This window comes from Ceratocystis lukuohia (assembly GCF_044167205.1).
Source record: "Ceratocystis lukuohia strain C4212 chromosome Unknown Supercontig9_pilon, whole genome shotgun sequence".
Taxonomy (NCBI): Eukaryota; Fungi; Ascomycota; class Sordariomycetes; order Microascales; family Ceratocystidaceae; genus Ceratocystis; species Ceratocystis lukuohia.
In genome coordinates, this window is record NW_027263528.1 from 546,324 (window position 1) to 568,105 (window position 21,782).

Here is a 21,782-nt window from a genome sequence, read left to right on the forward strand (position 1 = left end):
AAGGAAACACACCAGGGGAACAGATTTGGTGATTGGTCTCAGAGACAAATAGGAAGGAAGGATTAGGAAGAGGAGTAAAAGCACAGCGGCAGATAACAGGAGTGTTGCAGTTACATGCCTTTTGTTCTTTTTTGTTTTTCATCGGACACAAGCCGCACATAATACGGGTTTGTTTTACTTTTAGGAAAAATAGAACAACTCACAAAAAGAAACTAACAGGAAGGATGAGTTGGCGACCGCATTTTTTCCTCCGTAAATGCACGATATGGTCAAAATGTATGTGCAAGTATAAATATTGCTGGGCTCACCGCTTTTGCTCCGAAGTTGTCGATGGAAAATCCTAAGAAAAGGTGACAAGGGATGATCAATGGAAGGAATAGGGAACAAGCAGTAGAGATTAGGACAGAGGAAAAACAGAGGCGATAGGATAAGACAGAAAGACAGGATTACGGTGGATAGATGGACAACGGGCCTAGAAAGTCAAACACTCACGATAAGTGGAAGGGGGGAGATGAAAGCGACATCGTAGCACATGAGAGAGAAACAAAGTAAATTGACGATGGGTTGAACGATCCTTAGGCTCATTAAACCCCGTAGAACTAAGACCAAATAAGGGGGGGGGCGCCTGGTGACGACAACAACTTGCTCTTGTTGTTACGATCTGCAAAGGTGGTCTCTAGTAGCATCTGCCTTTTTGTTCCTTTGCTACAGCTGGCACCGATGTAGCAAACATGCCCTGGTTGTGTCCCTATGTTGCTGGAAAGTTAAAGCGGATTTGGCAGGTGTCATGGAACTTCAGGGAGAGGGAGAGAAGGGACAAAAAGAGGAGATGAGAAGGGGGAGGGAGGGGGCTAGTACGCGAAAGTGAGTCTGTGTTGTTGTAGGAGAGAAGCAGAAACAAGAGAGTCAAGGCTAAAAGGGCTGGTTTACATGTAAGATAAATGCACAGACATCTTCAGCCACAACCACGGCTAAGCTGTGTGAAGCAAAGAAGAGCAGAGAGGCAGGTAAAGGTGAGGACTTGAGCTTTTAGCGATGTGCATGTGGTGTCTGTGGTGTCTACCGCTAGCAGCGTTAAATTTCGAGTTTGTTTGGTTATCTGGATGGGGTTGGAGCAGAAGGAAGAGGGAAGGGGGTCGTGAGCCTTGCCGACAGGGGAGGGGATTCAGGAATATGGGGGCAAGGCCAGGTGGAGCCCACGTTATTTGTGCAAGCTGGTGTTTTGTGCAGGTGTCTATCCGCCCATTCCATTTTTGCATTCTTTGGCTAAGAAAGCAAGATTACTAGCATGGCCAACTATCTTAATATTTGGGGGGGGGGGGGGGAGGAAAGGGACATGGCCACTATATTATTGCGTCAGTGAAAAGTGCATTAAAATGCAATCATTCTGTTTCTACTTAAAAAAGAACGCTGAAAAGTATGACCACAAGTCTGTTTGGCTAAACTCACAGAATAAGACTAAATGATAGCAAGAGGCACAATTTATCCTATTTTTATGATCATGGCCTTTGTCTTTTTCATGCGTTGGGCCGGTTGCAGTGGTGATGAGTGGTAGATTATTTTTGTTTTAGTGGCACATTAGTGCAAATAGTAGGCTAGGCCAAAGTCAGAGCAAGGCCTAGAGTTGGGGTTGACAGAGGCAAAGCATCCCTTAAATAACTAGCCAATCACACAACTAGCACTGTCAATCAAATGAAAGAGCCCCAAGGCCAAGTGCACTGCCCTGATCGCTGGTTGTCAAATCGACCAAACTTCCACTTTTGCCTACACACCATCGAAAGCTGAGCCGCTGTTGAGCCAGCGCGAATGAACCTACTACTGAAAGACTATTACTATTTATTTCATGCCATTTTCTCATCTGCCTGCTTTGCCCGCTCCCCTAATTCTTATCATTTTTTCTATTTATTTCTCTTCAGATAGGACCCTGAAATTTGCACATCTTCTACGTGCCTCATTCGTCATGATGCGCTGTCAGTCATTGAAAGGAAGACGACTAGCAGCAGGTAGCGACTAGCAGCAAGCCGTGGTCATGGGCTAGTGGTAAGCCAGGCGCCGAGCAATACTTGTGTATGTATGTGGTGGCGGAAGGGGTAAGATTACATAGAGGTCATCTTAGTCTGCAGGGAGTGACGGGTTGCAAGAAGAGCCTAAAAATTATGGATGTCTCAAGTTTAATTTCGATGGTGCTTTCTCGTAAGCTTGGATGGGTGGGGGGAAGGGGGTAAAAAGTAGCTGCTGATTTGATGATCTTGATTCACGGTTCACAATGACCCAAGGTGATAAAGAAGATAAAGACAAAGACAAAGACAGAAGAGAGACAGAAGAAAACCCTAGTCGTCTTAAACAACGGGGTCAGCGATATGGGGCAGTTGCTTCTCATACAGCAGGTGGCCGGGGCACGGACCGCAGAACAGCACAGCATGAGTCGCGTCTTTTTGGCTCTTTCTTTCTTTGTCTTTCCCTCTGTCTCCTGCAAACTCTGTGCAAACGCACTCTTTCCCTTCCCTTTCCTTCTCTTCCTTTCTCTTTGCGTCCCCTGGCTGGCTGCCTTTGCTCATATCCACAGAACAGCGCTTCCTTCCTGCCCTGGTCCATGCGCCAGCCCTCCCAGTGCCCCCCAGTCTCTCCCAGCCCCTGCTTTCATTTGGGTGCCTACTGTAATGCGCTCTTCAACCTGCTACGGCTACGACTACGACACTGTTGCCACTGCTACTTTCTTTCTAAACCACCCTTGAGAGAAAAAGGGTGGATAGCCAGGAACAGAAGGAGGAAAATCTTGCCAAGACCTTAGTGGGCTCTTGAGAGGAAAGAACGGATCCAGCCCAATCGTTGTGCCTGTCCTGTCTCCTGTAAGTCCAGCCCTTGCCCTTGCTTTGCTCTTGTGCCTCTTTCGCTTAATCACCACCACCGCTGCGCTATGCTGCTCTTGCCAAGTTTGCCGTACCCCATGGCCCCTGGTCGCTTTTTTTTCTCCCAAGTCCATCTATTTTCCGACGGCCCTTTATTCTTTTTTATCATGCTCACATGTTGTCTATTGTGCCACTAGGCTTCTTGATCTCCCTTCCTTTATTATCTCTAGGTTTCCGACGAAGCGAGCTCTTGTGTTTTCCCTCTCTCTTCCTTTGTTTCGCACCACGACATTTTTGTTCTGTCTTTCCTTAGCAATTTCTTTTTGCTGTCCATTCTTTACCAAGCGCGATAAACTCTCTGACCTAACCACTCACACGCTCTCTGCCGTTTTTATTTCTCTCTTTTCCTCATATTTCACGCGATTCGTTTATCTTTTCTACACACTACTCAAATCAAGTCGTCAATATGCGTGTTTCTACCGTCTTCCTGGCCCTTGTGGCTTCTGTTTCCGTCTCGGCCACCGAGTTCACTAGAATGTCCTACCCTGAGGGCCTCCTTCGTCGCGACAGCTCCGGATATGAGCCTGAGGTTACCTCTTGCGGCAAGGGCACTACTTGCGCTGAGGCTTGTGGTGCCGGCTACGAGACCTGCTCTTCTTCCGACAAGAAGAGCCATTGCTACAACCCAGCCGTTGGAGAGACTTGCTGCGCGTACTCTGGTGGTGGCAGTAAGTTGACTTGTTGCACTTGTCCAGCAATACAAGACATACCTTTTTACTAACATTATCGTTTGATTCCTCTAGGCTCTTGTGAAAGCAAGTACTTCTGCTCCCACAACATCGCTAACACAACCGCTGCTGTTTGCTGCGCTCACGGCGGCACTCTGGACGACTGCGCCTCCAAGAACAACCTGTACCCTGGTGCTCTCGCTGCTGACCCTCCTGTCTCTACCACTACCACCACCACCACAACCAAGACTTCTACTACTTCTACCACCAAGTCGACCACTTCTTCCATCAGACTGAACACTGCTGTCTACACGACTGCCAACACTACCACCTCTAGTATTCCCCTGTCTACTGGAATCTACACTGCTTCTGCTAGCTCTGGTTTCCCCGTTTACTCTGCCAACCGCACCGTCGCCTACATTGCGACCGCTGTGCCTACCTATGGTGGCAAGGTGCCTGGTGTCCCTGGTGTTGCCTCTGGCACTCTCAGAGGCCCTGCCCAGCCTACCGGATCGACTGTCACTAGCTCCGGTGCCACCGCTGCTCCTATTGCCGCCCTGGCCCTGGTTGCTGGTGCTTTTGCTGCCTTCTTCTAGACGTCCAATTGGAGCAAGATTTTGGAAAAAAGAATATAGCGCTCCATGTTACCGGTCGTCATAATCTGCTATTGTCTTCAACTTTGACTTTTGCTTTGAATAGATGTTAGGATTGACTCCTAATACATACCATTTTCTATTACGTGTTGTCCTTATCTATTCATGGTATAGAGTGTTCAAAGCCAATGCTCATTTGCGACTCTCAGTGTTGCTATCTTGTTCCTCGCGAGGAGACTCGGTGAGGAAGCCAGTCAAACCAGCCTCGTTTACCACATCTATCTTCGATTCTTCGATTCTTCGTATCTTCTCTTCCTCCCCTTTTATTGCCCTATTTACTTCATTTCTCCAATCCCCTGTCTTCGTTGATTTCTTGGCGGTGCTGTTCTATGGGACCCAGTCAGCTGATCTTGAATCTTCCACTGTCTTTTTGCTTGTTCATTGTCTTGACTGGATTTTACATAATGTGCTTGCCATCTTGGGGTATTCCTTCTGGTGGCTTGATTTCGCAGACACCACGTTGATCTCAACAGTTTATTTTCTTTCCTGCATATACCCATTCTTCTTGACACATTTACCAGCTTCAGTTTTCCCTCTTTTTTTTTCACACGATGTTGCTGTTAGTCCCAATTTTTTTTCTCTCAGGAATCTGCTACATAGTATGAGGCCCAAATATTATGAATGTGATGTGATCTATTCAAACCCATCTTGAGTCTTGTGTGATTGTGAAAAGCCCAGTGGGCATAGCAGAAGGTCTAGGTTTGCCGTTGTCACGTGATATCATGCTAAGCATATATCATGCTCCACCAAATGTTGTACCACGTAGCTTATGTAAGCTGCAAACAGGAGCTTTCAAGGCTGATAGAGAGAACAAGCATACATGAGAAACAGCACTTTGATCCGATTATCTACCATTTGCTTAGGGCTGGGTTTCTTTTGTGCTGGCTCAGTCGATTTTGCCTGATAGCTCTAGTGCCATTATTTAACCTTAAGATTTCGTTTCGTTATACAAGCTCCATCAACTATTGCTCTTGTTGTCTTATGTTAGTGATTAATACACGACGTGGCATCCAGCTCGAGGATGGGATATCAAATATACAATAGTCGCCGTATTATTCCTTTCATTTACTGGGCTTGGGTGTAGAGGGACCAAAACTTATGTCATACTTTCTCTAATGAATTTCAAATTGACACCATCTTTCCCGACACAGACGCTCTCTTTCTCCTATGATTAGCCAGCCATGGCCCACGAACATGACACCGACCAAGACGCCGGCGCTCCGCTAGTGCCTCTGCTTGCGAATGAATTTGATACGCTTCAAACCGATGTTCTCGTCTGGGTGTCGAGATATGACACTCTCCGTAACTTGGATGACCAAGGCCCTATGGACCTACAGTCTCTTAAAGTATTGGTTTTCAACTGGCTGGTGGACCCAAAAATAACAGAGCCAGATTTCGATACACATATGGGATCCCTCTTTCCCCCAAAACACTGGTCATTCGTATCTTGGTGGCAGGCTTTTACATCCAGAAGCTGTGAATCACTGATGCCTGGCACGCCTGAGATTTGGAAAGGGAAGGTGGAGTTTCTCACCACTATTTGGCCTGCCCCTTTTACCGAGATCATAGAAAGGGAGAACTGGAAGACTCGATTGCATAACATCTGCACTGGCCGCTCTAGACGAACAAAGAAACTCAAAGCAAAACCAAAGGCAAAACAGCCCTCGTCTTTAATCTTTGACAAGGCACAAGTCCTGCGGCTCCGGGCCCCAATCCTGAATATGCGGAATATGCAAACATGCTTGGAGCGTCTTGTTGTCATGTTTCCAAATATCCAGGTAGATGTGTTTCGGGAACTGCTACATCTCTACCGCGATGAGGGCTACTCTAAGCTAGCAGTAGTTGCCGACGTGCTTATCCGCAGGAGGGACGAAGTTATAAAAGGTCGTTTTCGAGAGCCTGAAGACCAGTGGCAAATACGATGGCCTCTAAATACCGATAAGGCCGATGCTGCGGATCGCAAGAGACTAGGGAACTTGGGATATCTCCGCCGACCCCTTCCAGATGTGCATCTGAAACGCTCTCCGGAATATAGAGCAGCTGCAAAAAGACTGGCCACCAAGGAGTTTCCTGGGGTGACAAAGCCTGAGGTTATGGCTGCACTAGCTGGCTGCAATCTGCGCTATCTTGAGGCTCGCCGAGTCCTTGCAGCCCGCTCAAATAGGCACTGGAGAGGGCACCGCTTCCATGATTTGATTCGGAATCGTACAACACTGCCCGACGATCCTCTTTTGCGCTGGGAAGCCCGCAATGGGCATGGAGTTGGCGATAGCGCCGAGCCATGTATTGAAAGCACGGGGAGCGCCGAGCTGGACGCAGAGTTGTTTGAGGCTCTAGTTCAACCAATACTGGATGAAAGGTACACACAGAAGATGCAACAGGACGCCGAGTCTAGAGCGGCTGAATTCCAAGATGCTGTTAGACTGGGCGCTGTAGTAGAGTGTGAATCGTGCTTTTCGTCGGTGACACATGACGCTGTTGTATTATGCTCAAGGCAAGGCCATTTTGTGTGCAGAATTTGCATAAAGCAAGCTGTTTCTGAGGCTACGTTTGGCCTAGCCTTTAGGAGCACCATTGATTTATCCACGGGCTCTTTGAGATGTCTCGCGGCAACAGATGTGAATTCACAGGATTGCGACGGTGTTATTTCTGGCACGGAAATAAGGGGCCAACTTCGTGATTTAGACGGATGTTTAGACTTGCTACGTCGGTTTGATCGGCGCTTTGCTGAGCATGCATTACTTGCCACAAACTTGCGCCTGCTGAGGTGTCCGCTTTGCGACTATGCGGAAGTTGACGACATTTACTTGCCAGAATCAGAGCAAACTCCGAGAATTAGAGTCAAAACTATTAGCAGGGTCTTCTGTATTGCCTTGTGTATTATCTGGATCCCATTTCTTGTCAGCATCGCGTCTCTCAGCCACTTGTGCGACATATTTTCTCGAGCTAGCACAACACGACCGTCCATTCTTGAGGATCTTGATGTACATGCAGCCTGGGCCCGCGCTATACGTCGCTACCATTGCCGCAATCGTAGCCTCCGGTTCCAATGTCGGGATCCGCACTGCTCACGCACAACCTGCCTGCGGTGTCACGCTCCGTGGGCTGATGGCCACTCGTGCACTAGCGACGAAGCTAATGGCTCAATGCGCATGTATGTCGACGAGGCATTGACACGAAGCGTCAAGCGAGAGTGCCCTCGCTGTGCCACGGCATTTGTACTCGCGCGTGGCTGCAACAAGATGACGTGCCGATGCGGCCTCACCATATGCTACGTTTGCTGTGCTGATATCAGCTCTAACGGGTACCAGCATTTTTGCCAGCATTTTCGCGAGCCTGGTGATGGAACCCCGTGTAAGGTCTGTGATCGGTGTAACCTGTGGCAGGACACGGGGGAGATTAGCAAGACGGATGGTAGGAGACTCGATATGAACCAGCTCCGTCAGCAGGCCGAGCTCGAGTGGCGAGCGAGTCAGAAAAGGAAGGGCTATCGGGGAAGGAAATCTCGACGGGCAATAAGCAATGTCTTTGGCGTAGTGGATGCACACAATGCGGGCGAGGCTGCAAACCCACTGCAGCTGCTGGCGGAGGGCGAATATCCACAGTTGGATGATATAGCTGATTGCTTGGTAGCTAGCTTGTTTTGACGTAGTGAGGATGTCACTGCCGTTGTTTTTATTTGGACTTTATAGTATTTTGTGCTGGCAGAAGTTTGTGGTACGTAGCTAGCCTCCAGCGAACAAGAGCTTTTTGCTCAAGTCGCCCCTGTCTGGGTACTATGATGCTGAAATAAATTATCTGTGAGGTGGTATCGTGATCGTGATTCTTTTTGAAAGGTTTCCAGAGACGTCTTGAAACTGAGCACCAACATGCTTGAGCTCTTGAACAAGTAAGGCGTCATGGAACTAAGTGTTCGGCTGATATGGCAATCACGCCTGGATTTCTCTCGGTAGTGCTAGAGGGGGGGCTCAGAAGTTGGGGCTGCGGTTTGTCTCTGTTCATCAGAGTGGGAATGGAGATGCTGAGAGCTAAGCTAAGAGCTAGAACAACATGAGCAAGCCATACACGCAGTACATTGGGTCGAGATATAGTACATGGAAATCGTCGGCTAAATGAAGGGGATAGACCGTAGAAAGGATAAAGATCTCCGGGGAGTATATTCAGTATCTATCCTTACAAGGGAAGGTCTGGAAACACTTCAATGAGCCATCAAAAATAACACCCAAGACACTTGGAACGCCGCTGCGGAAGTGTTTTTTCCTCCATCTATTCACAGTCCCGAAGTAAGGTATCTTGACTGAGCCCAAGACAAGCTTCAGGTAGTGGCTATGGAAGAGTATACGAAATGCACTGGTTGAGTTATCGGAGAGCCAGCTTCTGCACTAGATGATAAATGCGTGGTGGTCTCTCCGAGTGGCAGCGCTTGTTTAGTAGGGCGGGCTTTTCTAGTAGTATTGGGATGGCACGGAGGGAGCTGCCTGCCGTGGCCCTTAAGAAAGCTTGGATGCTGTACATTGACAATACAAGGTGATATAATACTGGCTGACTTGAAGCTACAATACTCTGCCTCCTGTGAATGAGCCACCACAAACACCTGGAAAGAACGTATTTCAAACACAAACTAAAGAGGCCTAGGGAAGGACCATGAAATGGGAGTTGGCAGTGGTAGTGGGGGAATCGACAAGTATTAGTCTTTTGAGTCTTGTCCCGCTGTTTTAGCAATCTCATTCTCTCTTATATGGCTGTTTGCAAACATCACCATCTGTCTGTATACATCTTGGAGCCTAGCGGTGTTGTCTTGTATTTAGATGGCGACATAAATACATGGATCATGGATGACCAAGAAGCGGTTCAAGGAGAGTCTGCTGTTGCGAGTTCCTTTATCTTCCATTATTCAGGCCCTCTTTCGAAAATAAGACTTTTAACTAAGGGGGTATATATCCGGGGTTTCATAGACCGGCAGTGGATAGATGAATAGATGTGTTTTTTTAGATTTACTACGCAGGTTTGAGATGTCCAAATGAACTAATATATTGGTGGATGGGCCATCTGACGCCTAGCCAACCATATTATTGTCCCTGAGATATCTCCGCGGACGAACTATGGTCACATATCCTCCGGCCAACTTTGAAAAAAAGAATATCCGAATTCCGGGATGAATGTGTTGGGGGAATGAAACGGAAGACATGTACTTAGCAGGTGGTCGGTCTCATTGTGTTGCGTGGCGCTCCACACACACCTTCGAAACCAGTGTGGCTGAGGACCCCATAAAAGAGTTGACACACCTCAAACGTAGAAGGGTTGGTAAATAGAGAAACAAGGCATGGAGTGTAAGAAAGATTAATCGGATGCCTAGGAGGCAGAGATGTTGAAATAAATATAATCTTAATTTGCATATTGCACTCCTAAGCTTGATGAGCCTTGCAAGCAGCCCCCCTCCAGCTCTTCAAGGATTCCTGGATTCCTGTATTTCAGCCTCTTTGATAGGCAACTAACTATAGAGATGAATAAATGAAATTTCCACCCTTTTGTTCCGACTACCCCTGTCATTCAGTGCATCTTGTGAAAGCGAGGCTAGATCAAGAAGGGGTTCTTTGATGTGATATGGGCGTTGGTAGGTATTGCACCACTTTAGGAGCTCACAGTACTCCGTACCTACGAGATAGAGACTTGTGCATGGATGTAGGAGTTTGTATCTGTGGCTGAGCGATTTTGATAACGTCGTTATATGTCTGCACTTCAAACTATTAGCCATCTTCTGACACGCCCTAGCGACAGATGCTGGGCATGAAATCTGGGTAGTCCCAAATACTAGCACCCTATGTTCACAGCTTGAGCCCTAACCTTTCCTGTTCCCCGCGTATCATATATGCACTCCTCATCCTCAGCACCATTTTCCATAGGGACGGTCTAAAGGCTGAGTATTTTTTTGCCGAAGGGTACTTTCGTGGGCGCTTATTTCATGTCTATACAAAGCTGAGGGTAGCCCCTCTTTGCTTCTGTCTCTACCAATAGATTCTTTGCTCTGTCTACAGGCTACATTTTTGTCGTTTGTGGGGGTTCAGTGGTTGGCATCGCCAAAGCGGCCTGGCTTGGTCTGGATACAATGTATATTGCTAGGGAGGTAGCGATCCCAGGTTTCCGCGCACTAATCTGTCGTTGATTCTGCTTCTGGCGCCAAAGCAGGAGAACAGGAGAGGTGGCTTGTTGAGTGTTTTGGACAATGATGACTGCAGAAGCAACTCTAGTCATTGAGCCTTGTGGGATTTTGAGGCCCGGCTGATTTGCAAAGCACAAGTCTGAATATAGAGGGGATGCGGGGTTAGTGTGGTATTCCAGTGTTCAGTAGCCATGACTATCCTCTCAAGGCTGAGCTTGCTGTGTCTATGATGAATTAGTACTGCTATTATCATGTCTATTGCGAGCTGTTCCCAAGCCTTAGGGCTCTTCCAAGTACTTGCTAACGGTATTCCCGAAGATTGTCCTGAGTCTGCCTGGTTGTGACTGGTGCTATCGAAGGGATGATGGACTGATATCTGTGTAACTGGGCATTGGGATTGGAGACATAAATATACAGGTGTTGGATGAAATGTTGGATGAAATGTTGGATGAAATGTTGGATGAACTACATGGAGGATGGGTATTGAGGGAATCTGCCTTTTGTCGGATTAACACCGGGTAAACTCGAACCTGAATACTCCAGCTTAAGCGTGCATGATGGAAGAACTTGACACTTTAGACAAAGAATAGAGAGACAAGCTTCACATCAGTATACCAGCACGGTTCCTCGTGCGGTTGTACAGGATCACGAGTGACTTCAAAAGTGATTGAACCGAATTCAGTAGATTGTTCCGACACAGGAACATAATTCAGACAAGTTCAAACTGTCTATCGATACAGGCCCGCGACACATCATTCTAGCCTTACTTCAGGCTAAGTGGAGGGTTCAGGTATATAGCACGAACACCGATTACATGATACTGTGAGGACAAGATCATATTAACTGCTACATTCGTAAGTATCTGGCATGAAAACAGCCCCCGCTGCACCAATTACTAAAACAGGACCTAGATCATCGTATGTATTGACATAGCAGCGATGCTAGTTCTAAATGTTGAGCACTCTATCAAAAAGTTACTTTGCAACGCCACAGTACACTACGTGGCTTGGAGTAAATAAATACCACCCTACTTGGCTGGGGATTGATGCGGACATCTAGCGAATCATGATCCAAAAACTGTGACGCTATGAATAGCGTTTGGGTGGCCAATGAACTGGGCGTAAATTGTCCCCTTGGACATCATTCCACTCAAAGATGTTTTTTTCCTCCAGCCTGACTCAATCTTTCTTTCGGTTGTTTATTTCACTTGAGTTACCCGAATAAACACCAAAAAGCGAACAGCACCACTATCCCACATTGATTCGTCCTGCATATCTTTGAATTTGCACGTCTTCTTGATCTCGATTTCCGGCTTGCCCTTCTTTTTTTTTGGCTTTATCGTCCAATCTGAACCGTCATGAGCTCATCTAAGCCACTAGCCGCCACCGAATCGCCTGTGAGGATCCTCTGCCTCGGTATGGTATTCTAATCTCAACCTACTGTGTTGTCATGTCACTAACTCTTACAGATGGCGGGGGTGTTCGTGGGCTATCTAGTCTGCTAATACTAGAAAAGATTATGGAAAAGATCAAAGAATCAGAACATCTATCCGAAGTGCCGAAGCCTTGCGACAAGTTCGGCTTTATTGGTGGCACAGGGACTGGAGGGTATGACTTATGACTTGCGCTGGCTCGATTCACATTCTATAAAAGCTTTGCTGACATTGTTTAGGATCATTGCCATAATGCTTGGCCGACTGAGAATGGGCGTCAACCAATCCATTGAAGCGTATAAACGCCTTGCCAGTACGGCATTCGTCGCAGAGTCAACGCCTACAACATCTCCAAGCGCCTTTTCGGCCATGAAGTTAGAGATTGCCATTAAACAAATGGTCCGCACTAACTGTGGCGACCCGCAATGTCTGCTGCAGCGGAAGAGTGGCGGGTCAGCAACTGACGCCGAGACATGCCAGCATGAAGATATGTTGTTCCTAGATGAACATTGCACCAAGACGTAAGTTGTACACGAATACTACCAGGAGGCTTATTATCTAACGTTTGACCCCGTTCATCCAGAGCCGTCCTAGCAATGACCAAAGCCAATCTTGATACGCTACCTACGTTATTAACGACATATGACACATCTGAACGCTTCATGGGATGCAAAGTTTGGAATGTGGCTAGAGCTACGTCTGCGGCTGTCACCTTCTTCGACTCTATCAAACTTGGGCGTGATGATATTGAATTTATTGATGCTAGCTACGGCTACAATAACCCATGCGAAGTCCTTATTCGAGAGGCTAAGAAGCAATTCCCGGATGAGGAGATGATAATTCTCAGCATTGGGGCGGGACTAGGTGATGTTGTTGAGATCAAGGATTCGAAAAGTTCTGTTCTTGAAGCACTGTCGACAATGGCCGCCAGCTCTAAACAAACCGACTTACGACTGCGGGAGACATACGGACGCACTAAGGTGTACCATAGATTCAATGTCCAAAATGGGCTCAAGGATACTTCGATTTCAGACTGGCACGAGCTTAGCAATATCTCGGCACACACGATGAACTACCTCAATGAGAATAATGACGTTGTCATGCAGTTTGTCACGGCATTTACTGGGCGCGGCGTTTCTCAACCTACAATCTACCACGATGAAAAAGACAAGCAATGTCTTATCGACCTTTGTGTGACCGATCCTCGCACGGACAAGAAGAGCATCGAAAACAAAAAAGGCGGTTTGCTGAAAGACTGCTACCAATGGATTGTCAAACACAAAGATTTCCAGCGGTTCCTGAACGAAAGTGAATCCCGAATCCTTTGGATCAAGGGGGACCCTGGCAAGGGAAAGACGATGCTCCTTTGTGGCATTATTGATCAGTTGGATTCAGACAAGTCAGTGTCTCTGTCCTACTTCTTTTGCCAAGCTGCGGGTAATCAAGCGAACACGGCCACCTCTGTGCTACGAGGTCTTATTTACTATCTGGCATACTATAATCCGCACCTCACAAAGTATGTGCGAAGCAAGTACGACTACAGGAAAGATATTTTCGTACATGAGAATGCTTGGCATGACCTCTGCGAGATATTGACCACTATGCTAAATGACCCGAGTCTGAGCGATGCCATCTTAGTTGTCGATGCCCTGGATGAGTGTAATACAGGCCGTAAAGAATTGCTTGAATTCATCGCACAGAGTTCACGGGCTAAGTGGATTGTGTCAAGCCGCAATTGGCCGGATATCGAGGAGATCTTGGATGATGCCGAACAGAAGGTCAAGATACATCTTGAAGTAAACCAGAGCTCAGTCTCTGATGCAGTCGACCTTTACATCCAGGCGAAGGTGGACAAGCTTGCACGGAAAAAGAGATATGATGACAAGATGAAGATAGAAGTCTTGGAACATCTGCGGTCGAATGCTGATGGTACCTTTCTTTGGGTAGCCTTGGTTTGTCAAGAGCTTTCTAATGCAAATGCACGAACGTGGCATACGCCAACTAAACTGAAGTCGTTTCCACCTGGGCTCAATCCTCTATACGCAAGGATGCTACAGCAGATCTCTCAATCAGACGACGCACAACTCTGCAAGGACATCATTGCAACGGCTCTTGTTGTATACCGACCTATCACTTTGAAAGAGCTGCATGCCCTAGTTCATGAATTGGAGCAGATGCAGGAAGAAAATGTAACAGAAGTTATCGCCTTATGCGGGTCTTTCTTGACTGTTCATGAAAATGTCATTTCTTTTGTGCACCAGTCAGCAAAGGACTACTTGTCAGAAAAGGCGTTGAATGAGATTGTACCTTCTGGAATGCCATACCAACACCAGAAGGTGTTGTTACGATCACTTGAGATTCTTCATCAACGGCTAAAGCGCGACATTTACGGCTTGAAGGCTCCCGGATGTCTCATCCACGAAGTTTTAGTTCCTGAGCCCGACCCACTAGCTGCCATTCGATATCCTTGCACATTCTGGGCTGACCATCTTGAAGATTCAGCAGGTGATGTAGCTAGTACAAACGACGGCATCCTGGTGCTCTTCAAAGACAAGTACCTTCAGTGGTTAGAAGCGCTTAGCCTTCTACGCAGTATTTCCAGCGCTGGATGGGCAATGGAAAAGCTAAGGCCCTTTTTGGTGAGTACTTTATAATGAAGGAAAAGGCTGTGATGAAACAGTGGTTAACAAACTATAGCAGGAAAAAGGGTCGCAAGATCTACAAGAAATTGCTAAGGACGCTCAACGGTTCCTTCTCTTTTATGGGGGAGGTATTGAGATTGCACCGCTGCAGGTTTATGTCTCCGCTCTCATATTCAGCCCTACAAAGAGCGCGATAAGGCAAATGTACAGTCATGAAGAACCAGACTGGATTGAGCCGAAGCCACGGGTTGAAGAAAACTGGGATGTGTGCTTACAGACTCTTGAGGGCCATCACAATGAGGTGACATCAGTGGTCTTCTCAAATGATGGGCAGCGACTGGCATCAGGGTCTTATGACAAGACAGTCAAGATCTGGGATGCGACTTCTGGTGCGTGTCTGCAGACTCTTGAGGGCCATCACGATGAGGTGACATCAGTGGTCTTCTCAAATGATGGGCAGCGACTGGCATCAGGGTCCAAGGACAAGACAGTCAAGATCTGGGATGCGACTTCTGGTGCGTGTCTACAGGCTCTTGAGGGCCATTATGGAGCTGTGACATCAGTGGTCTTCTCAAATGATGGACAGCGACTGGCATCAGGGTCCGGGGACAAGACAGTCAAGATCTGGGATGCGACTTCTGGTGCGTGCCTGCAGACTCTTGAGGGCCATGAAAGTTGGGTGACATCAGTGGTCTTCTCAAATGATGGACAGCGACTCGCATCAGGGTCCGGGGACTCCACAGTCAAGATCTGGGATGCGACTTCTGGTGCGTGTCTGCAGACTCTTGAGGGCCATCACAATTGGGTGACATCAGCGATCTTCTCAAATGATGGACAGCGACTGGCATCAGGGTCCGGGGACGAGACAGTCAAGATATGGGATGCGACTTCTGGTGCGTGTCTGCAGACTCTTGAGGGCCATTACAGTTGGGTGACATCAGTGGTCTTCTCAAATGATGGACAGCGACTGGTATCAGGGTCCTGGGACGAGACAGTCAAGATCTGGGATGCGACTTCTGGTGCGTGTCTGCAGACTCTTGAGGGCCATCACGATGAGGTGACATCAGTGGTCTTCTCAAATGATGGACAGCGACTGGCATCAGGGTCTTCTGACAAGACAGTCAAGATCTGGGATGCGACTTCTGGTGCGTGTCTGCAGACTCTTGAGGGCCATCACCATCCGGTGACATCAGCGATCTTCTCAAATGATGGGCAGCGACTGGCATCAGGGTCCGGGGACAAGACAGTCAAGATCTGGGATGCGACTTCTGGTGCGTGTCTACAAACTCTTGAGGGCCATCAAAGTTGGGTGACATCAGTGGTCTTCTCAAATGATGGACAGCGAGTGGCATCAGGGTCAGATGACAAGACAGTCAAGATCTGGGATGCGACTTCTGGTGCGTGTCTGCAGACTCTTGAAGACCATTATGGAGCTGTGACATCAGTGGTCTTCTCAAATGACAGACAACAATCATCTTCATCATCGTTGGCTGACCAAACGTCCTTGTTACCTTCCAAATCCAACAGCCATATTGTCGCCATTGATGGTGTCTGGATCACCGAGGATCAGAGAAGAGTACTTTGGCTGCCACCATCATATCGTCGTAATAGACCAGCATTCACACCTGGCAAGATTGGGCTAAGCTTTTCCTCTGGCCGCGTCACAATCATAGGATTCAGATCTACTGACCAGCATCAAAACTCTGGCACTAAATCGAGCTGTTTCCATGTCACTCAATAATATTGAACCACAGATTCTATATTTTATTGTTTTTTCTATAGTCATAGGCTAGTATAATTCATCAGGCTCCTCGGTCTAATAATCAATTAACACCATCCAAGATCCTTATAATCCCATTTCATCATACAATACCCATACCGGCTAACTAACATACGATCATCAGATCAACGTGCGTTCTCACAAAAGTTTAAGCCGTCCAACAACATAAATCAATAGCAAACGAACCCTCTTAGATGCAGGAAACGAAGACTTTTGCCAACATAAACTTAGAGTAGTGAATATCTCAAGGTGAAGGGCGAAAACCTGCCTATGTACTAGGTGTAACCAACATTTCACTTCACTCCTATTACTATTCACAACAGAATTCATGTATACTTGTCAGGGTTCTTGCTGCGGTAGCCCAGGTGCCCTCGCTTCTTCATCTCGAATCATCCAATGTCACTCAGTTGAGAGCCTAGTTCCGTCAAGTTACAGTCGATAGGCTGAGTCGCCTTGGTTTCCTTCTTCACCTAACTGGCAGGCAATGTTGCTGGCAATTTCAGATTGATATACAATCACCTCCTTTTGCTTTCTAGAATATTACTAAGCTGTCGTGTAATTGCAATTATATAATCTTTCAGCTACTCCCTGCAAAATCACATCTCAGAGTAGCAAGTCACAGCTGCACACAATCGTCAGGGTCCTCGCTTTCTTACCTATTAATCGTCTTATTAATGCTTTTAGCCCCAGGTCCTCTTCTCGGAGCAGCACTTGGAGTTAGCTGTTTATGCTACATGCTTACTTGTAACTAGTCCTTCCAAATCGCAGCAAAACTTTCACAATACTATGGACAAACCGCCTTTTGGAATTCGCCTTGCTGTATGTAACCCTTGACTAGGCTGGCTTTAGGGTCCGGGGTCACATGACAATCTGACACTGACCCCGTTCTGAGATAGACTTACGAAGCGCCAGCTTCGGAAGTCTGTCACAGAGTATGCTTCCTTCTTCATCAAGCTTTTAAAATCAGAGAATCGACATACACTTGTAGGATAGCTATTCATACGAGACTGACGTATCTATATGCATCAACGTGAGTGATTATAGCGCTTGTTTACTGTGGTCAATAGTTGCAGGGTTACAACTGCCGTATCATAGACGCAGGCGCAGCACCCACAGCAGTCAATGCTAAGGGTACACATATAGTTATTTGAGCTCTATTTACTTCATATGGATGGGCCCTTTACAAAATTCCCTTGAAATTGGCAAGCTTCAAGAGTCTGTGGGCCCATAGCATCAGAGCAGCATGCATGCTTATCTAGGATAATAGCCACCTGCCGTGTTTGCAGTTTAAGTTGTCTGCGTTGGCATATTCTAACGGGGACTCGCTTATTCTCTTTTGGCACGCCTTGTTAAACTCGGTACTGCATCTGTTGATCCCTCGTAAGTATTTTGCTATGAGCCATGTTCCGTCAAGATTTCTTCCCAATATATTCGAAGCATGCTGTAATATAGATGTGCTTGCCCATGGGTGAGACGTGGCAGTCGGCAAACTCTCAGCTGGACACCGCGCAGCTGCGGAGGAAACCCTCGCGAATACAGGTCTAGAATGAACTAGACAACCACCTACTTCTCTAGGTCGCATAGTTCCCCTCGTTTGGGGATGGTATCGCGCTGAGATTCAATGATTTTGGGGCACTCGCTTATCATGCACGTTAATACCAATGATCCGGTTTTTTCTAGACTAGAGATCCTATCATGATAGTCACTCTAGATTATTATGACGGGTTATTTATACGCGTATTTGCCCAGATGACACCACACATATATATCGAAGACCTATCCAAGAGTCTACTGAATAGAGCCTAGGTCCCCATGGCAACTTTAATTCGAAAAAGCCATCTCATGCAGTTTCACCACAATAGCGTAGATACATGGACTTAAATACAAAATCTTTTTTGTGCCAGTCTTTAAATCTTCAATGACTGAAGATCAACATAAGGAATTTATGGAGAGCCCTAGAATATGAAGCGAGTTGCGAATGCCAACACAACAAGGCAAGCCAAGATTTGCAACGGCCGGAAATCATTAGCTAGAGACATTAGATATGGGTCAGTAGATAAGGGAATTATGAATTCCTTAGGGTTGGTCACTACATAACCCTAGGCATAGTGGTTCAAGGTTAATGTAATACAAGAGCCATAATTGTCGCATGAGAGCCTGCCCTCACTTAGGCCGTCATTTTTGCTACGCGACATTGAAAATATTGGAACAAGCCTCCCTAAATGTACAGATACTGGCTAAACACATCGCCTGGCTTGTCTTCTGGTGTTGACAAGCAGAATGGCAACGGAGGTAGTTCTTAGTCGGAGAAAAACGCTGAAGGTGAATTCTGTTATATTGAGGTCCGAGATGGCTAATATACTCCAGTCCATTGATCTATATACATATCAGTATTAAACCCATGGCTAACCCGTCGGCCATCTGATACCAAGGGACAAACACAGAGCGAATATCTGCCGGCAGAGGCCCTTCAATATTGAAATGGACGTCCTTCCTAAATTGTTTGCTAGGTCTTGTCGACGGAGGCTATCGTGAAGAATCATGTTGGAACTATAGCCTTCATGGTTTACTGCCAGGAGTCTGCCTTTGCACGTGGGAGGCGTAAAATTACGATTTATCAACTTGGAGAAAATGCCAAGATTCAGCTCGACATTACCAGCAACTGCGACTGCGAGGTCCAGTGTAACGAGTCTGGCTTACTGAACACTGCTGTCAAGACCATTTGCCGTCCTCAAAGCCATGCATTTGTGGGCAAGGGGGTGGCAGATTTTGGGTTGGAATTCATCAATCATGATCTACAGGCATCCGGCTGCTTGAAGTATACACAATATTTGTTAATTCTAGTGTGTGATGCCAATGTCTCCATGTATCAGATAGTGAATGTTAAGCTTCCCCCCATCTGTCAGATGCTTTTGGTGTCCTACTCGGGCTGATCAGACTGGTGATAAACGGGGATGTGGTCGGCAGCGTAGAATCACGAGTTTTGATACTTGGAGCTGCTCATGACGAGATCAGCGAGAACATATCATATGACATCAAATACGCGTGCACTATGCTCATCAGCTTCCACTAGACACAAATTCTGTAACTAATGCCTAAATGTACGTTTGTGGCTCAAGGTGGAGATGCACATGTGCAAAAGAACCAATATAAACGCGCTTAAGGTGATGATAGGCTTGAAAAGCAACACTGATTAGCGACCTTGTTGGGTGTATTTCATTGGAATTCGTTCATCAGCTTCCCCTATCACAAATGCTGTCTTCCGATGATCGAGCGAGGCAGTGAGTTTAGTGCTTCAGCAGTGAGTTTAGTGCTTCAGCAGCAGAATCTTTTATGTTATCATAACCTTACATTCGGGCTTGCCGACATCATATAGCCTTTAGTCATGTTATTGAAGTTAGGCTACATTTAGAAAAGACCCCTAATGTGTGCTACTTTCAGGCCATGTTTTGCCAACATAGAAATCTTTAGATGGATTAATTAGTATGTGGCACACTAAAGATTCGTGGTATTCTCTATCTACAAGACCTTAAGACAAGCGAAAGCATATCCGGGGCTGCACGGCCTTGAATAGTGTCCCTATGTTTCTGTATTACACACAAATCATTAGCCCTCTTGCGAAAATTGGTCGCAGTGACACAGCCTAGAATATGTGCCTAGCAAAAATTGGGTGTTTTCGACCTCAGTCCTATATTACCCCGTTCCCTAATACACGCCTCCCTGCAGCCCTCCACCGTGGCCATAGTGTAAAGATATCGTGGTCTTTGTCTTGAAGTATTCGTGTGGGTACACAAGCTGGAGCTTTTTACTAACCTGGAGAGGCGACGATGGCATTATTTGCTTGTCTTTCTGCTAGCGCAATTGCTACTAAGTCTATCCATTGGGCATATGGTATCTGTGTCGAGTTGGCTGCTTTTTACTTCCAGGATAGTCTGGCTTGATATATTATATTACCAAGACGGTAGAGACTCACCCTCCCCATACAAAATACAGAGTCTTTGCGTGCCAGTGACACTGCAATTGGTATAGCTTTTGTCGAGGTTAGTGTATTAACCAGCATTGGCGACTGCGTTAAAATAAGGTACACTGAATGATCGAATGGCTTGCTATTACCATTTCCAAGTCTAATTTTGAGCCAGTTCCCATGTTATACAAGCAGGCCCGGCGTTCCTAAAAATTGCCTTGACACAGCCAGGGCTACCAAGGGGTCGATAAGCTGATAGCTACATAGCAGGGAAACTGAAAGATAGAAGCATGTAATTTGCCAGTTGCTAAGCTCTGACGCTTCTAAGCATTTAAGCTCGTAGCTCTTGATTCTATGTCTTCTCTCGGCCTAATATATGGGGTGACCCTTGGTTACACGATAGTATTATGCAAGGATAATGCTGGCTACTCCATCCAGTAGCAACTCCCAGCATCACGTACGGCACCTTTAATACCCGACTAGAGTGAAAGCGAGACACGCTAAATTATACGTCCCATAGTCATGATACTGATTCCGAGTGTTGAACAACCTCATCAAAGCAACTGAACTTTGGAAATTCAGTACACTATACCGTTTGAGGCAAATACCATCTACCCTACTAGATCGAGCACCAACACTGAATATCTAGCTAATCATCGAGTAGAAGTTGTGACGCCCCGCATAGCGTTCAAGTAGCTAAGAAGCTGGGTGCAAATTGTAACTTTGGGCATAATTCCCTTCAAAGTATATATTATTGACGCTTACTTGGCTACATCCCTCTTTCTATCCGCTGCCTGGGTTCGGTTACACAGGTACTCGCCAAGAAGGGAATAACACAACTATCCAACCCTAATTAGTCGTGCCTATAATTCGCTACATGCGTATTGTTTGCCTCAGCTGTTAGTGCGTGCTGTCGTGGTTTCTTTTCACGCTGAACCTCCATGAGCTTGTCTACACCATCCGAGGCTGGGCCGCCGATGAGAATCCTCTCTCTTGGTATGCTGCCTTAATCACGGGTTGCTAGATCGCTATGCCACTAATTGTTACAGATGGTGGTGGTGTCTATGGGCTTTCTAGTCTGCTGATTCTCGAGAATATCATGGAGGACATTGAGGAGTCCTGTGTGAAGTGCCAAGCCCCTGCGATAGTTTTGATTTTTATAGGTGGTACAGGCACTGAAGGGTATGCGTTTTACTAGCTACATTTGGATGTTATAGTTAACGTACAAGATAAACATGCGTCGCAGGCAAGTATGTGTCGCACTTTTCTTATATCTTAAGATAGAAATCGCGATAAAAACATACCAAACTATTTTGGCATATTTAATGGCGGAAGAATCAATGAAAAGTTAGATGTGAGAGGGAAAAGTGCAACGCATACTTGCCCGTGACGCACGTTCAACATGTATGTTATGTTATAACACATCCAGCTGAAATTCAATTAGAGCGCTACGTCAAGAGCATGGCTTTTGCGCTGTTCCAGGACGCCCATTTTCATGTCCTCGACCCCGACACACCGTCCTGTTCTCCCTTTGCGTGCTTCTCTACGGAAGCTGTGTATTATTTGGTTAATAG

General features: G+C 46.6%; 3 protein-coding genes across 3 annotated transcripts; all 3 read left to right on the forward strand.

Annotated features, from left to right (window-relative positions):
• Window positions 1-3,315: 3,315 nt before the first annotated feature.
• Window positions 3,316-4,173, forward strand: HOO65_090123 (uncharacterized protein; the record flags this gene model as incomplete). Its single annotated transcript, XM_071004589.1, has 2 exons — window positions 3,316-3,577; window positions 3,653-4,173. 2 exons carry the CDS (start codon window positions 3,316-3,318, stop codon window positions 4,171-4,173), a joined length of 783 nt encoding a protein of 260 aa, XP_070856009.1.
• Window positions 4,174-5,411: 1,238 nt separating this feature from the next.
• HOO65_090124 (E3 ubiquitin-protein ligase RNF216) lies at window positions 5,412-6,756 on the forward strand (the record flags this gene model as incomplete). Its single annotated transcript, XM_071004538.1, has 2 exons — window positions 5,412-6,672; window positions 6,725-6,756. 2 exons carry the CDS (start codon window positions 5,412-5,414, stop codon window positions 6,754-6,756), a joined length of 1,293 nt encoding a protein of 430 aa, XP_070856010.1.
• A 4,991-nt stretch (window positions 6,757-11,747) lies between these two features.
• HOO65_090125 (Vegetative incompatibility protein HET-E-1) lies at window positions 11,748-16,205 on the forward strand (the record flags this gene model as incomplete). The annotated part of the gene is made up of 5 exons (XM_071004422.1): window positions 11,748-11,805; window positions 11,859-11,997; window positions 12,062-12,343; window positions 12,406-14,461; window positions 14,523-16,205. 5 exons carry the CDS (start codon window positions 11,748-11,750, stop codon window positions 16,203-16,205), a joined length of 4,218 nt encoding a protein of 1,405 aa, XP_070856011.1.
• Between the last annotated feature and the right edge of the window lie 5,577 nt (window positions 16,206-21,782).